Source organism: Pristis pectinata, chromosome 6 (genome assembly GCF_009764475.1).
Source record: "Pristis pectinata isolate sPriPec2 chromosome 6, sPriPec2.1.pri, whole genome shotgun sequence".
Taxonomy (NCBI): Eukaryota; Metazoa; Chordata; class Chondrichthyes; order Rhinopristiformes; family Pristidae; genus Pristis; species Pristis pectinata.
Window position 1 is genome coordinate 63,330,102 of NC_067410.1, and position 16,088 is coordinate 63,346,189.

At 41.9% G+C, this 16,088-nt stretch overlaps 2 protein-coding genes across 7 annotated transcripts in view; one reads left to right on the forward strand and one right to left on the reverse strand.

Annotated features, from left to right (window-relative positions):
- yeats2 (YEATS domain containing 2) overlaps nt 1–10,563 on the forward strand; it is a 119,467-nt gene extending 108,904 nt beyond the window's left edge. For all 6 annotated transcript variants that reach the window (XM_052018827.1, XM_052018826.1, XM_052018822.1 and 3 more), the window contains 4 exons: nt 2,001–2,227; nt 7,357–7,431; nt 7,851–7,924; nt 10,239–10,563. In XM_052018827.1, coding sequence (XP_051874787.1) covers nt 2,001–2,227; nt 7,357–7,431; nt 7,851–7,924; nt 10,239–10,365 — 503 coding nt within the window. In that variant the 3' untranslated portion in view covers nt 10,366–10,563. The remainder of the gene's footprint in view (nt 1–2,000; nt 2,228–7,356; nt 7,432–7,850; nt 7,925–10,238) is intronic.
- A 150-nt stretch (nt 10,564–10,713) lies between these two features.
- The window catches only part of map6d1 (MAP6 domain containing 1), a 39,094-nt gene continuing 33,719 nt past the window's right edge, over nt 10,714–16,088 (reverse strand). Inside the window, exon 5 of the transcript XR_007956550.1 lies at nt 10,714–11,928. The gene's annotated coding sequence lies outside the window, so the exon portion shown is untranslated. The remainder of the gene's footprint in view (nt 11,929–16,088) is intronic.

Below are 16,088 nucleotides of genomic sequence, written 5' to 3' on the forward strand. Positions count from 1 at the left end.
CGGCAACTGCTCTGCCCAGGACCGCAAGAAACTGCAGAGAGTTGTGGATACAGCCCAGCGCATCACGGACACCAGCCTCCCCTCCTTGGACTCTGTCTTTACCTCTCACTGTCTTGGTAAAGCAGCCAACATAATCAAAGACCCCACCCACCCGGGTCATCCTCTCTTCTCTCCTCTTCCATCACGTAGAAGATACAGATACGTACCACCAGACTTAAGGACAGCTTCTACCCTACTGTGATAAGATATTGAACGGTTCCTTTATATGATGAGATGGACTATGACCTCACGATCTACCTTGTTGTGACCTTGCACCTTATTGCATTGCACTTTCTCTGTAGCTGTGACACTTTACTCTGTACTGTTACTGTTTTTACCTGTACTACATCAATGCACTCTGTACTAACCCAGTGTAACTGCACTGTGTAATGAATTGACCTGTACAATCGGTATGCAAGACAAGTTTTTCTTCTGTGCAGTGCGGATTCCTTCTCCGGTGCCCTGTGCAGTGGAGACTACTCTTCCCATTTGCCATGTAATGGAGATTTTTTTCACCTTTGCTCTGAACAGTGGAGTCACCTCCTGTGCCCTGTACAATGGGGACTTCTTTTGATTCGTGTAAGCTCCTCCTCCTGTACCTTACAGTAAGGCTTCTCTTTTCCCTGTATCCCATATTTGCAAAGTGTTTCTTATCAACAAGTTATCCAAAAGATAGCCTCAGGCCCTCTGTCTGAATTGATTTTAATCTCAGATTCAACCAATATCTGATGCTCTTCCAGCTTCCTGTTCAGTTGAATAGAATGGAGTTTCTTCAGCATGTTGGGCTGTGTTTTAATTAGTGTCATTTTGTTAGCAAGTGTTTGTAAATATTACAACTGACATTAATGTCCCAGCAGGTATTCTGCAGCCTGTTTTAACACTCTGTCAAGTTATATACTTTCACACAGTTCAGGTTGGTATCCTTGCCCTATTTAGTGGTTTTATTGCAGGGTTAAATCGCTAGGATAACATTAGATCAATATTTAAAAGTAATCTGGAATATATAACTTCATGACGTTTAAGTTTAAACTGTGCATTTACATACTAATTTGACAATATTTACAGATAGTTGGGGCATTTGGATTATGTACCCTGCACTAACAATGAAACAGTTTGGCATTGATGTGAAAGTTTCTTCTCTGGAGAGAATGCTGCTGATAACGTTTTTCCTGTACTTATAGTTTGGTCATTTACGAGGTCCTTTTTTGTACTAGTATCTCACTGTACTCAGGAAGCAGCACCAAAGGGGGTCATTACAGCATTACATACAGAGAAATGCTTTAGTGACAGCACTGCTCTGGCACCAAATCCTGTCCTCCCCACTGGTGCAGCCATTCAGTACTTGGGGCTCAGGGCTGCACCCAGACCAGCAGGTGAGTGCGGGTCATTACTAGAGACTGGCAGCAACTGCTCTCTATATTGATAGACCCAGATCCTGTGTCTCTCTTATCACTACCAGATTAACGTGCTGGATGCCGTTGTGTCCTTCTCTCTTTGTGTGACTGCAAGCTCTCCCCAGCCTGAGATTTCTCTCTGGTAACAGGCTCAGTGGTGGTCACTGGTCATGAGCTCCACCACACCACTGAGCACTGTGCCTCAGTGCTGAGTGACCACATCACTCACCCTGCACTTCCAGCATCAGCCTCTTCACTTTGCCTTAATGGTACACCATGCCATGAGACAATGAGATCACTGTTTAATTCCTGCTGGAGCACCTGCAAAAGACAGAGTTACATCAGGTTCCCGGCAGAGAAGCGAAGTCTGAACAGATGTCTTTTTTAAAGTACTGTGTCGCATGCATGTTTGGACTCCAGGATCAAGAGCATGACAATGAATCAGTGCACTGTAGGATAGTGCTAAGTGGGGTACCTCTTGGCTACTGAGAAATTTGTGATTTTATTTACAGATGTCATTATTTGCAAACTCTTGGAATTATTTAGAAATTTGCCTTTGTGTTTCAGAATGTCCTTCCACATATACTGGGGCCAGTGAGCTCTGCCAAAGGCTTATGGAAGTGGAGGATATTCTCAAAACCGAATCTGAGAGTGACGAAGAGGTGGACATCATTAACACAACTGAACCTTCCAAAGTGAAGGTCAAGAAAGAGCTGGAGGATGTTGATGAAGAGGTCAAATTCTACATGGGCACAGTGCCAGCCATGGAGTATGCCAGAGACACAGCACAACAGGTACAGTATCAGGAAACCAATCCATAGTCGATACTTATCTCTGTGTGTTTGGCAAAGTCTGGCTCCCTAATTCTATAATGTGTGCATGAGTACTTGATGCTCCCTAAATGACTCCTTGACATTCACCTGGTGAATTTTTCTGCATTGGCTTACTCCCTTTTGTTTCTCATGAAATTGTCCATCTACCTTTTGAAGCCTGTTCCCACATTCATTGAAGATCTCTGTTCTGTTTGCACCCAGGTTTTCCTTGTATCACCTGATATCTATGTTTATCAAATATTAACCCAGCACCAATTGCTGTTTATGGAGGTGTAGCAAATTTCCTCCACAGAAGACTCTCCTGACCATTCCTGAAAGACCTGGCTAACATTTATAATCCCCCTCATCCTTGACAGTCAGCCAATGGAAGTAGTTTTTCTCCACATTCTACAGCTGGATACAAGTCATATCACTGGACTTGTGACCAGGATGGTTGATCTGGAAGTGGGAGTGTGGTGGCTTTGAATTAAATTCAGTTAATTAAATAAAACTGGAATTAAAAAGCTAGGATTAACAAGGGTGTGCATGAAACTACCAGTTTGTTATAAAATTCCATCTGGTTCACCAAAGTCACTGTTTTTACCTGGTTTGGTCTGTGCATGACTTCAGATCCATCAACCTAGTCTGTAGAGCCCAAGAATGCCACAGTTCAAGGGGTCATTAGAGATTGGCAATAAATATTGGTCATGTCAGTAATATCTACAGCCTGTCCTTGTGAGTTTTTAAAGGGGCCTGTAATTCTGATTACCCTCTTTTGCTAATTGTTAAAAAAAAATGTAATTTTGATATCTTTTGCTTGTTTCTTTCCACGCTCATCTTTGCAGCTCTAACCATTTGTTTGTCACTTTTTGTTGTTCCTTGTGTGTCTATCATTAGGAACTGTGCAGGGTTTTGCCTCTTTGCATTGTCCCTTCGGATCATCCATGGCTTTTTTTTTGTTGGCAACTGGAGCTCCTGCCACTTAGGCATATAAAATTGTCTGTATCATTGTAAGTTATTATTCAAAACTGTAGTGGTGCAATGGAATGTGTTATTTATTAAACACATTCCACTGCATCACTACAGTTTTATCCATTCACCCATTTACTCACTTTACCGTGGACTGTCTCTGCCTCAATATACAGAGCTCAGCCTGATTCAGAAATAGCAGTTTCTCATTTTCCCTTTCAAACACTACATTGAAATCAATCAACATGTTCAATATGAGATAAATATTCATGGACTGTTAATCTTATTAGGTCTAGCTCATTACCTTATATTAAATCTATTATGGACTTCTCCCTTGTTGTTTCCAGGATATATTGTTGAAGAAAATTTTCCTGTGTACACTTAGGAGATGTACCCGTCAGACATGACCTAGTTTGCTTTTTCTTCTTGGTATGAATGTTAATATTCTCCCTCTAAACTACCATATATTGAGCTAACTGTTGCGTGGTACATGAATGTCCAATTTATGCATTCTTGTAACTTCACATCTGCTACAAGGTATCCACTCACAACTACCACTAGACTTAAATCCTTTTCTGTTTCCTAATTCTACTCAGAAAGTTCCTACTCTCTATTTATCTCTTGTTATATTTTCCGTCATCAATGATGTGATTTCATCTTTAATCATTAGGGTTACTCTTCACCCTGTACAATTTTGCATATCTTTCCTGTGGATATTATAACCTGATTGTATTTAGTTGTCAGTCCTGATGGCCTCGTAGCCCTGTTTCAATAATGGGTACCACATCATATTCTCCAAAGTTGAATTTGCATCTGTAATTCATTGTTCTTTCCTTATACTTGATACATGTATTTAAAGAACACTTCATTTGGGTCACCTGTCCTTTTGCTGAAAAGTTGCACACTCACATCTCTTCTCTCTCCTGTTAATTACTTTATATCCTTTAGTATTCATGGTATCTAATTCTCCATTTCTGATAATGAACATGTTCTTTCCTTTCAGTATTCTATTCCCTTGAGCTGTTCCCTCTTTTATCCTTGCCATCCTCTTCCTTACCCAACACCCTTTAATCCTCAGTTCCATGTATTAGTTTCACGTTCCTCCAACTATACCATTTATCCTTTCCATAGGGGCCAGTCCTAACATGGTTCAGATAGAGCACGTCCTAACAATAGCATTCCCTCCTGTTCCAGATTGAAGCCAATATATCACACGAAGTGGAACTCCTTCTTTCCTGCACTCCTTCTTTCAGCTATGTGTCCATCTCCCTAAAATGCATTTGAATCAGTTACTAAACACAGAAACAGGCCCTTTAGCCCAGCAAGTCCACACTGATCATCGAGCACCCATTGACACTAATCCTACACCAATCCCATTTTATGCCCCCACATTGCCAACAACTTTCACCGGATTCCACCACTCACCTCTACACTAGGGACAGTTTACAATGGTCAATTAACCTACCAATCCACATGTTTCTGGGATGTGGGAGGAAACCAGAGCACCCAGTGCAAGATCCACGTGGTCACAGGTAGAACATGCAAACATACAGACAGCACCGAAAGTCAGGATTGAATATGGGTCACTGCAGCTGTGAGGCAGTAGCTCCACTAGCTGCACTGTTTCTTTAAGATAATTTTTACGTGACACACAATAATATAGAGATGATAATCTGTGTGGTTGAATCCTTTAAATTAATTGCCTGACCTGGTAGTCTTCAATTGGCCCTCATTTCCCTCAGACCAGCATCAGCTAGGCAATGTAACAAATGTGTCCCTTGACCCCGCTTTCATAGGATTATGAACGCTTGATAGGTTTGATTTCTATAGAAACCTTATTTTGGTCTCTCACTACAAGTGCTGTCAATCACACCAACCCCATTCTGATCTGCACTTCTCTACCATGTGTGACCAAGTCTGAAGCAAACTCTCCAAGGTCTCCTACTCCTTGTTATGTGTCAGAACATCTCAAACTTGCACACAAGCACGTTGGCAGTGAGCTGGACAGCTTCCAGACAAAGCTGTCAACTGCAGACATATTCCACTGTGACAGTCTCACTGCCTATAAATTCTCATGTTCTACCATTCAGACACACTGTCTGCATTGCTTATACTTTTATAAATCAAGTCTGTTAAAAGCAGTTTTTAAAATTAAATGATAATATAGACTAAGCACTAAAATACCGGGCAAAATTTTTAAATACAATTCCTTATTGCCTCACTGAACCAACCACCTCTTTCACAACCCCTTTGCGGTGGTGCTGCCATGTTCTCAGACTCTTAACTCTGCCTGTCTTGGTTATTCCATTATTGTCACTGTAACATTTCTTTTTACACTACTTCAGATTGCACTACTATCTTTGCACCCTTCTCTTATTTTGCACTCATCACAATATTTATTGTTATTTATTACTACTATACTGTTTACTTTGTGAGCTTCAGGCAAGCAAGGAATTTCATTGCACCGTGGTGTCTATGACAGTAACCTGATCTGAATCTTAAACCAATGCATACTGAAGGCATATTCAGACATCTCCTTCCTCCGACACACCCAGGTCCCCCTCTGAGAAAAATTCTCAGATTCAAGCTCTGTTTATTGACATTTGTTGGCAGATGCTGTTTGCTTCAGGCCTTTCGTTCTGCTCATGAAGTTCCCTGCACTGATTGTCCACGAGTGTGTCAGCACATGTCCCTACACTGACCCTCCCCCTTTTGTTGAATACCCCTGCAATGACAGTCCCCCTTTCTGCTGCCTAATCTCCTCATACTTACTATAACCCTTCCTGCTGCTGAATGCCCCTGCACATCTGTCCCTGCTTCAGCTGCTGAATTTACCAGCACTGTGCGCATTTGTTCTGAGGAAATTCTCTGCACTGACTGTCCCCTTTTCTGCTTGTGAATCTCCCTGCACTTCTGTCCCATTTTGTGATGGTCAATTTCCTTGCAATCCTGCACACTCTGTTCTCCTTTCTGCTGATGAATTTCCCTACATTCTGCCACTGAACTTACCTGCACTGACTCAACTCTTAATGCTGGTGAATTTCCCCACATGGACTGTCCCCATTTCTGCTGGTGAATTCGTCTGCACTGACTGTATCCCTTCATGCTATTGAATTTACCTGATTGACCCCCTTTCTGCTTCTGAACTTCCCTGCATATCTGTCACTGTGCTGCTGACTTTCCCAGCACTAAGTGTGCCCATTTGCTCTGGTGAATGTCCCTGCACAGACTGCTCCATTTTCTGTGATGAATTTCCCTGCATGTCTGTCCCTCATTCTGTCCATTAATTTCCCTACGTTGACTGTATGCATTTGTGCTGGTCAATTTCCTTGCACATCAGTCCCCCTTTGTCCTTGTGAATTTGCTCAAGCTGACTATCCCTTTTCTGCTGGCGAATATTACTGTACATCTATCACTCCTTTTTCTGCCTAATTTCCCAATACTGTGCCCGTTTCTGCAGGTGAATTTGACCTGTACGATCGGTGTGCAAGACAAGTTTTTCACTGTACCTCGGTACAAGTGACCATGATAAACCAATACCAATACCAACACCAACACTCTGCTGGTGAATTTCCCCACACTGAATGTCCTCCTTTATACAACTGAATTAACTTGTACTGATAGTTCCCCCTTTGTGCTGCTTAATTTCCCTACACTGACTGTCCTTTCTGTGGCTGATTTTCACTGCACTGACTGTTGTCTCTCTGCTGGTAAATTTCCCTGCACTGACAGTCCCTCTTTGTGTGAGTGTATTTCTGTGTATATTTGTCCCTCTTTCTACCACTGACTTTCCCTGCTGTAAATGTTGCCTTTTCTGCTGTTTCACTTTCCTGCACATCAGTCCCCCTTCTGGTGAATTTCCTTACATTGACTATCCCCGTTCCTGCTGGAATTTCCCAGAAATGACTGTCGCTCTTTCTGCTGCTGAATTTCTCTACATTAATTGTCCCCACTTCTGCTGGTGAATTTCCCAGCATTGACTGTGTCCCTCTTTCTGCTCATGAACTTCCCTGCGTATTGGTCCCTCTTTCTACTGGTAAACTTCCTCGCACTGACCGTCTGCCAGTTAATTTCCCTGCACTGACTGTCCCCATTGTGCTGTTGAATTTCCTTGCACTGACTTCTTTTCTTTCCTGTGGTAGATCGGTGTTACCATCGAACCCTTGGAATTGGAGAGCCATGTCTTCGCCCCTGTGATTGAAGATATGATCATAAAGGTAAAATCAAGATGTCAGAAATCATTCTGAGCCTAGCTACCTTTTCAAAGCTTGTACAAAAAAAAAATAGAGGTACAGTGAAGTGATTAATTGCCATTATGGAGCACCATAGGGTGAAGGTTGGTTGCAAATTTCAGTACTCAGAATCTAACAAACTGGATAGTCTAAAGACATCGGCAACGTGAAACACTTTGTCACTAACACAGTTGTGCCATATCCGTGGGATGGAAAGTCACCAAGAAGCTGCAAATTTCTCACATGTATTGGCTTTGAGTTCGGTTCTTCAGTTCGTCCTGTTATTAGGAATTCAGTCTCTGTAGTTGAAAGTAGGATGCAGAATGAAAGGGATGGCAAAAGCTGTAGCCTTCAGCAAAGTGGTGTCCTTATCTGATACTGATCGGTTTCATCCTTGTTTCTAGGCCACTGAACAGTTTGTAAGTGACATTCTTCGAGAGTCCTTGGGAATTGCATACCAGAGCACTCCTCATAACAGGTACAGTTCTGTCTTATTTCTAATTAATTGAGGCATTATAGGTTTGACACCCATTGTAGCCAAGGACATGGAAGAGCAGAACTTGGTGGAGGGTAAAGTTCTGATCTGCTGTTAACAGAGTAGGGGATTGGGGGTAGGAGGGTTGTTGGGGAGTATCACGATAACAGAAGGATGATGGGACTTTATAAGCAGCAGGTATGCTGAAATGTTGACACATAGGGCTGATTTTCTTTGAGGTTGAAATCTTTGTGTTTATAAGTTCAACTCTGAGACTAGAAGTTGACATAGTTAGAAATTGTTTGCTTCAGCTTTCACCGATGGCTGGGGATGATAGAATCTATGACTTGTGAATGAACTCCGTAGCTAAAGTTAAAATTGTTGGCTTTGGACTTCCCAATATTTAACCGAAGGAAATTTATATTTCATCTTCAAGTGGATCTTAAGCCAGCAGTTTAACTACACAGAGGCAAGAGGATTTTGAGAGAGATGGTGGAGAGTTAAAGGTTACAGGCAGTTCCCTGAGAATTGTTTGTAACCTGAACTGCTCCTAAATCGGAAATTAACGAAAGCAGTGTGAGAGAGAGGATCACAGAAGCAGCTGTGAGACAGAAGACTGAACAGGCCCAGAAAGAGCAGCCACCGGCTGGCCTCACTGATTCAGACAGTTGAGTAAGTAAGTCTGATCAACGCTCCCAGCTCTGCTCGGCTCAACCCAACACCCGATTATTGTGGCTCGAGGGAGGAGGGGGTGGTGGTGGGGAAAGAAGGCACTTGGAAATACCCTGTTCCCACCTGGCAGAAAATGCCTGCAGCCCTATGGCTGCATCCCTGTCCATCCCGCTGGTCTCCCAAGCACTCGTTCATTTGTATGGGGTGTCCATAAGTCAGGCATTTGCAACCTGGAGAGGACCCATATGTCATGTGAAAACTGACCCAAGTCTGCAGGATGTGGATGAGGAAGAGGACAGGGGCAAGGATGGAAGTTTGGAAGTCTCAAGAAGTAATGATGCCAGTGTGCAAAGAGAAGGCTATGGAGTTATAAAGTACTCTATCTGTGATTCAGGAAGCAAACCCATTGAGGACAGTGCCACTTGGTTGTAAATCAGATGTAGGAGGAGGATGACATGGTCAATTGTGCCAAAGTTGAAGAAAAGGTGAGCTTTCGTAGTAGAAGCAGATGTTTTCCTTGCCAAGGAAAAAGATAATTCTGTTTTGAAGATTGCTATTGAAATTAGTTCCACCACTCTTCCAGGAATGCAGTGCAATTTAGTTAGAGGATTGGTTGATCTGACCTCAATCTTCATATACATTCCTAATTCCCATTGATATACCTGTTGTCCCAAAGGCTGTCTCAGCCTTGAATGCATTTAAGGACTCAAGCATCCACAACTTCTTGGGTTAGAGAATTCAAAGATTCACATCCTTCTGTAAGAAGAAATTCCTTCTTGCCTCAGTCTTGTGGGTAGCCCTTTACTCTGACTGTGATTGTGTTCCCTGATTCTACACTCCTTCACCAGGTGAACCATCCTCAGAGGATCTGCATTTAAAGCAAGATCAGAAAGGGATATTGCATCAGTGTCCCACAGGATGTCAGCCTCAGTACCCCACAGGATGTCAGCCTCAGTACCCACCCTGCTACCTTCTAGGCTGAGCACTACACACTAATGCTAATCCAGTTCTCTAGGCCTTTCTGAAGTTTCCAACAACTGCACAGAAATAAATAAATGCAATTGGGTTGATATTAGCAAGGCCTGTGGGATCAGTCACTGTTTACTGGTTGTTGACTGTGAATTGGAAGAGTTGGGTCCTAAAGAAAGACGAATTGAAATATAAAGTCAAGTTTATTGTCATATGCTCAAGTATGGTGATATACAGGTACAATGAAAAACTTACTTGCAGCAGCATCACAGGCATGTATTTTCAGTCACACACACAACATAAATTATACAACTCGGTAAAAGAAAAAAGGCTCTGTAAAAGAAGACATTAGTGCAAGAAAGAAACACAATCAGAGACAAGTCCATGGCAGTTCAGCAGCTGTTCAGCCAAGAGATGAGAGAATCTGGGAGAGATGAGAAGTCTTTTACACAGTGCGTTATTATGATTTGCACTACATTCAAGGAAGGGTGGTGGAACTGATTTCAATAGTAGCCTTCAAGACAGAATTACCTTTAAAGAGTCCTCGGCACAGGAATAAATAGAGCAGGGTTAGTGGGACAAATTCGATAGGTCTATCAAAGAGCCAGCACAGGCTGAGTGGTCTCTGAGCTGCCTGGTTTGGAAATAGTGATTCTTCTGTTTCTATTTGATTCAGGACACCCAAAGAGCTGAGTTTAACCAACGTGCACCAAGCCATCTGCAACATCTCTGTCTGCGACTTTCTCACCAACAAGTACATGGGCGTTCTAAGAAGTGAACAGACCCCGCAGCAAGAACGATGAAGGGCCTCAAGCCCTCCACCACTCCATCGCCATTCCTGCATTCAGATGGGACATGGGAACATCTAAGCCAGCTGTTGCACCAACATGTCAGTGCATTCTTTCCTTCTTCTGCCATGCCCACAGTGGGAGAGAGTGTCACTGTGCTGCCTCAGAATACAAGTCTTTCACATTTGCCATGGAGCTGCAGAAGCTCTGGGCTAAGCACTGTTGGGTGAAGCTAGCACTTGTCACGCAGGATGGGGTTGCAGGGTTATCTGGTGTGGGAGGTGGTAGCCTCATTGGTCTTGTTGATTGAACACCTGGATAAAGACTTAAGGGGCAATACCACTAGTGACATGTCTTTTGTTGGCTCTACCACTGGTTTGATGAGTGAAAGAGGAAACCAGAGCATCAGTCAGTTTGCACTTGATATGCGGTGCAGGAGGATCTAAAGAGAAGCTGTCTCCCTTTGTTCAGGGAACTCACCCCATGAGCCAAACAGCAGTGGCTAAGAAGTGGCTTGTTACTTTATTACAAAAAAATTTTTGCAAAATGGTAAAAGACACAGATTTAAAATCACATCTTTTCTTGAGAAAAAACTACCCCTTTGGTGGCTTAGGTTGAAGAGTATAATGATTTCACCGTGGGACTCTTTCATCTGTCTGCTCTTGAATCTCCTGTGTGTCAAGGTCTTGCCTTCAGCACATTGGCATTCGTATAACATATTGAGCTGACTAATGGGAGTTGGGCTCTGCCTCTGGCCCTCGGTTCTTGGCCAAAAGACACTGTTGTTGTTTTGAGCTGTTTGCTGTGACTTGGTTAAAGAGCAGCATTGTGCAGTGCAGCCTGTTTGGCTCATTTACAAAATAGATTCTCCTGTCTGTGTGCTGGTCTGAATCTGAATGGTTAAAATCGTTGCTGGATAAGAATGCTGTTGGTTTGGCCTCTGTTTATTCTACCCTCTTTCTGAAACTATAGATAGTAACTTGAAAATTCAGTTGAATAAAAATAGACTTGAATCAGTTTAAAAAAAAAATTGAGTTCTGGCCATTTGTGGGGCACAGGATAATATATTTGAGATAATATCATGAAACTTGATGAATTGCTTGTTTTTTCCCCCACAGCTGCTCTGTAATATTTTTGCCCTTGTTTTAAATTTGCATGTGTAATTCTGATTATGGTCTCGAGCTTGACATATGCTTTCCTCTGAGGTAAAATAGAAATCTCAGGAAGGAAGATAAAATTGTTGTCAGCTTGTGGAAAAGGAAGATCCAAAAGACCTCTTATCATCAGACCTGGTCAATTGTGACAGCTTACCCCACGGTTAAGCATTTCCACCGGGCATTGTGTCAATAATTGGAAGGCTACGATCACCATTAAAAGAACATTTGGGGTGAAAGGTTGTAATCCTTTGTAGGAGTAGAAATTACAAACAGATTAGCAATAATCTTATTGAATGGAGAAGCAGGCTCAAGCTGCAAAATGGCTTCTTCCTGCTCCTAATTTGTACATTCTTGTTCATAAAGGCTGCCCCCAGGTAATGAACGGGTTACGTTTTTACAGATGTCCATAAGTCAATTTTATCTGTAAGTCAGAAAATACACAAGAATCACTCTATATGGTAACCACACCTCCACAGTATTGTAATGAATTGCATGAAAAGCACCGATAAGAAAGAACAATTACTAAAATCAGATGGAGAGAGGAAACTAGTTCTGCCATTTGTAGGGATGAATGTATATATATACACTGGACTTTTGAATTTAATAACATTATAGCAGCTCGTTCATATGTAAGGGTGTCCATAAGATGAGCATTTGTAACCTGGGGAAGGCCTGTATTTAACAGTGGGAGAACTATAGAAGAATTGTTTGTGCTAAAGCCTTGTACTTGTATAGTGCCTTTCACCACCTTTTTGATCCCAAAGCACTTTACAGCACTGTATATTTTGGATGTCATAATACTATAGGAAATATGACATCTAATCTACCCACAGCAAAGCTGCACAAGGAGTAATATGGTAATTACCTTATATTCTTTTTTTGGTGACTGCTAGGACGTGGGCGAATTCCATTGTTCTGCTTTGAAGTGTTACAATTTTACATCCACCCAAAAAGGGAGGTGGACCTTGATTTAATGTGACTTCTACAAGATGGCTTCTGTGATAGTATACTGGTCCCTCAGTGTTGCACAGGACTGCAGATTATGTGTTGCTTGTGTCTGTGAAGACCCAAAACCTTGTAACTTTAGACGATGGTTCCACCAATTGAGCTATGGCTGATATTGAAGTATAATCAGTGACTGGTGAAATGGTTGAACACAATTCCACACAGTGGTCTAAGACCAGGGATCGGGTCACCTTCTAACCACATCCCACAGGCTATTCCTGTGTTCAGTATGTACTTCACTGCCTTGGACAGATGCATACTGTCAATACAATCACATGCATTTCTTGATCAAATTGATAACAAGCATGTTAGGATCAGTGTCAAACATCACACTCACCCATGAATGTCATTTCCCATATCTGCATTTCCTACATTAAAACAGTGACTATGTTTCATTGACTGTAAAGCAACAGAAGAGGTTCTGATATTGTAAAAAAAAATTCAGGATGCATCATAGATAAGTGCCCCTCAGTGACCAAATGTATATTCCAACAGAGAATGTATACTGGGGCAATTTGCCCCCATCTTACCCCATGGCTGTGGGGACAAGAACCCAGTATCTCAGCACTGTTTATGCACTGCATGATAGCACATTTTCTTCCAAGGACTAGTAAAAGGAATTATTCCAAGAAATAATTAAAGATATTACTACTAATTAAACAATCATAAAATGAAGTAGGCTGTGCTGGATGCATGCATAAAAAGAGAAGCTAACAATTTTACAGTAACCTCGTGTCCTATAGAGTAACACTGAGCCTCCATCTTGGAAAGTAGCACCAAGCTTCCATTTTTTGGAGTACCATAAAACTTCCATCCTATGGAATAACCCATAGATTCTCTCCTAACACTGATCTTCCTTCCAATGGAGTAGCATTGAACTTCCTTCTTTCGTTTGGAGCAAGAATGAACTTCCTTCCTAAGGAGTACACAAATGTTCACTCCTATGTAGCAACGCTGAACTTCCTTTAGAGTAACACAGCTTCCTTCTAACACTGTTTCCTTCTAAACTTCCTAGAAATGAACAATGAATTTTCTTTGAGGTAACACTTTTATTTTTTTGGATTAACACCTTAGATAGTAATACTGAGCCTCTTTTGCATAGGGAAACTCTGAGCTTCCTTCACATGGAAATACACTGAATACTTTCCATGGAGTAACACTTTCTGTAGAGTAACATTGATCATCCTTCATATGCTGAGCTTTGTTGTCAGAACCTTACTGAGCTTCATTCGTATGGAGAAATACATAGTCTCCTTCCCATGGAGTAACATACCTTGTCTTCACATTGGAATAACATCAAGCCATCTTCCTGCTGGAGTAACACTGAGCTTCCTATGCATGAAGACATACTGAGCCTACTTTCCATGGAGCAACCCTAAGCTTCTTTCCCATTGGAGGAGTAACACTGAGCTTCATTTCCATGGTGTAACTCTGAGCCTCCTCCACAAGGAGAATAACTGAGAATCCTTTCCAAGGAGTAACATTGAGCTTCCATCCTATAGACCAACACTGAACATCCTTTGAATAACACAGCTTTCTTCCATATATTACACTGTTTCCTTCCTACAGAATGTCTAAGCTTCCTTTCTATAAATTAATGCCAAACTTTCCATGGAGAAACATTTTTATTTTATATATTAACACTTCATTTCCTGTTTGTAATGTTGAGCTTCCTTCCTATAAATGAAACCAGAGTTTCCATTAAAGGGTAATTCTTAACCCCCTTCCAATGGAATTAGTTTCCATCTTGCAGATTAACACTGACCTTCCTTCCCAAATCTGTATATTCCTCCCTCCCCCCCTTAGATATATCCCACAACTTGGCCTCCACAGCCTTTAGTCATTGAGAATTTCACTAAGTGAAGAAATTTCTCCTCCTCTCAGTCCTAAATAACTTACCCCATATTGTGAGACCGTGACCCCTGGTCCTAGACACACTCAGCTATGGGAAACATCCTTTTGCCCTGCCAAAATTTCAATGAGATCTTCTCTGATTCTTCTAAATGGGAGTGAATACAAGTCTGGTTGCCTTTATCTCTTCTCATATGAGTACTGGGATGCCAGGAATCAATGAAAAGTGTCACATTTGGGTAATGCCTTTAAGGACCTATGAAGCACTTGGCAAAGACATATAGTCACTATTACAATGCAGGTATCACAGCAACCAAATGTAGTAGGATTCCACAAAGAGCAATGAATAAATGACTGGATAATCTGTTCTCGTGGTGTCAGTTGAGGGATAAGTATTGGCTACAGAACCGAGAAACTTAACGATGTGTCATGGGATCCTTAATGTCTATTGGAAAGGACAGACAAGGGCTCACTTAATGCATTACTTAAGGGACAGCATCTCTGCCAGTGGAACACTACCATGGCACTGCATTGGCAGTGTCAGCGCAGGCTTTGCAGGTCATGACACCATGACTTCAACCAGAAGCAAAGGCGGTACTCATTGAAGCAAGGCTGATTCCTGATAAATTTACTAGTCATATACAGGAGGAAGATATTAACATCTCTGTTGATAGACAAAAACAGATGATCTCAGCTTGGCTAAAATGATTGTCTCAAATGAAGGGAAAAGTGGTGGGGAAGCAAAAAGGCTTAGGGAGGAACGTTTAGGGCTTTTGTCAGTAGAAATCAGGGATGAGCAAGAAGTCAAAGTTAGGACAACACTAACTTCTCAATGGATTATAGAGATGGGAAGGAGCTAAACTAGGGAGACATTTGAAAACAAGGATGAGAATTGTAAAATTTGAGGCTGAAAATTGTAAAATTTGTGAATGTAGGTCAAAAAGCCAGGGGTGATGTGTGTATGCAGCCTGGTGTTAGAACACGGGCAGCAGAGGTTTGGATGTCCTTAAATTTACGGAGATTGGAACAAGGGAGGCTAGCCACGAGTATATTGAAGCAGTCAAGCTGGATAAAAAGCATGGGGGTTCAATTCAGTATCTCCAGCATTTAGCTTTATTTTCAAATTCTACACAATTATTTGTTTTAAAAGCTCTTAGAAATGGAGATGGGATTGGATAAACCATTGACCTCAAGCCAATCAACTAACACAATCTGTTCAGGTACTTCTATTTGTGTAAATGGTGTGTTCGTGTCCTTAAGTTTTTTTTTGAGTTCAAGTGCAGTAATGTATATTTAGATGTGATACTTTCACACCCAAGTCTGCTTTATTTGGGCACTTATCGCAGCCACTGCAGCAAGTTGACCTGGTTAAAGATGATTGGTGTTTGCAAAGATGAAAGAGATGATGTGTAACTGCGGTGCTGTTGATGCTGAGTGGGTCCTTTATGTTGCTAGGATACATCCCAGTCTGCAGCTCCCCTTCTGTAGAAACACTGTGGGATTTCCAGTGAGGAGGAGGGGGGAGAGGCCCTGCTAAACGGAGCTGCCTCTTCATCAAAAACTTGTTTAATCCGGGATTAGAAGGATCGTGATTACATAATTTGAGAATTAAATTGAAGGATTCAGGGGTAGGAGTGGCTAGAGCAGCTCTCCTCCAGTGGAGTCTGACGGTATTCCTACTCAAGGTCCCTCACTCAGCAGGCAAGTTAAAATAGTTGTTTCCTT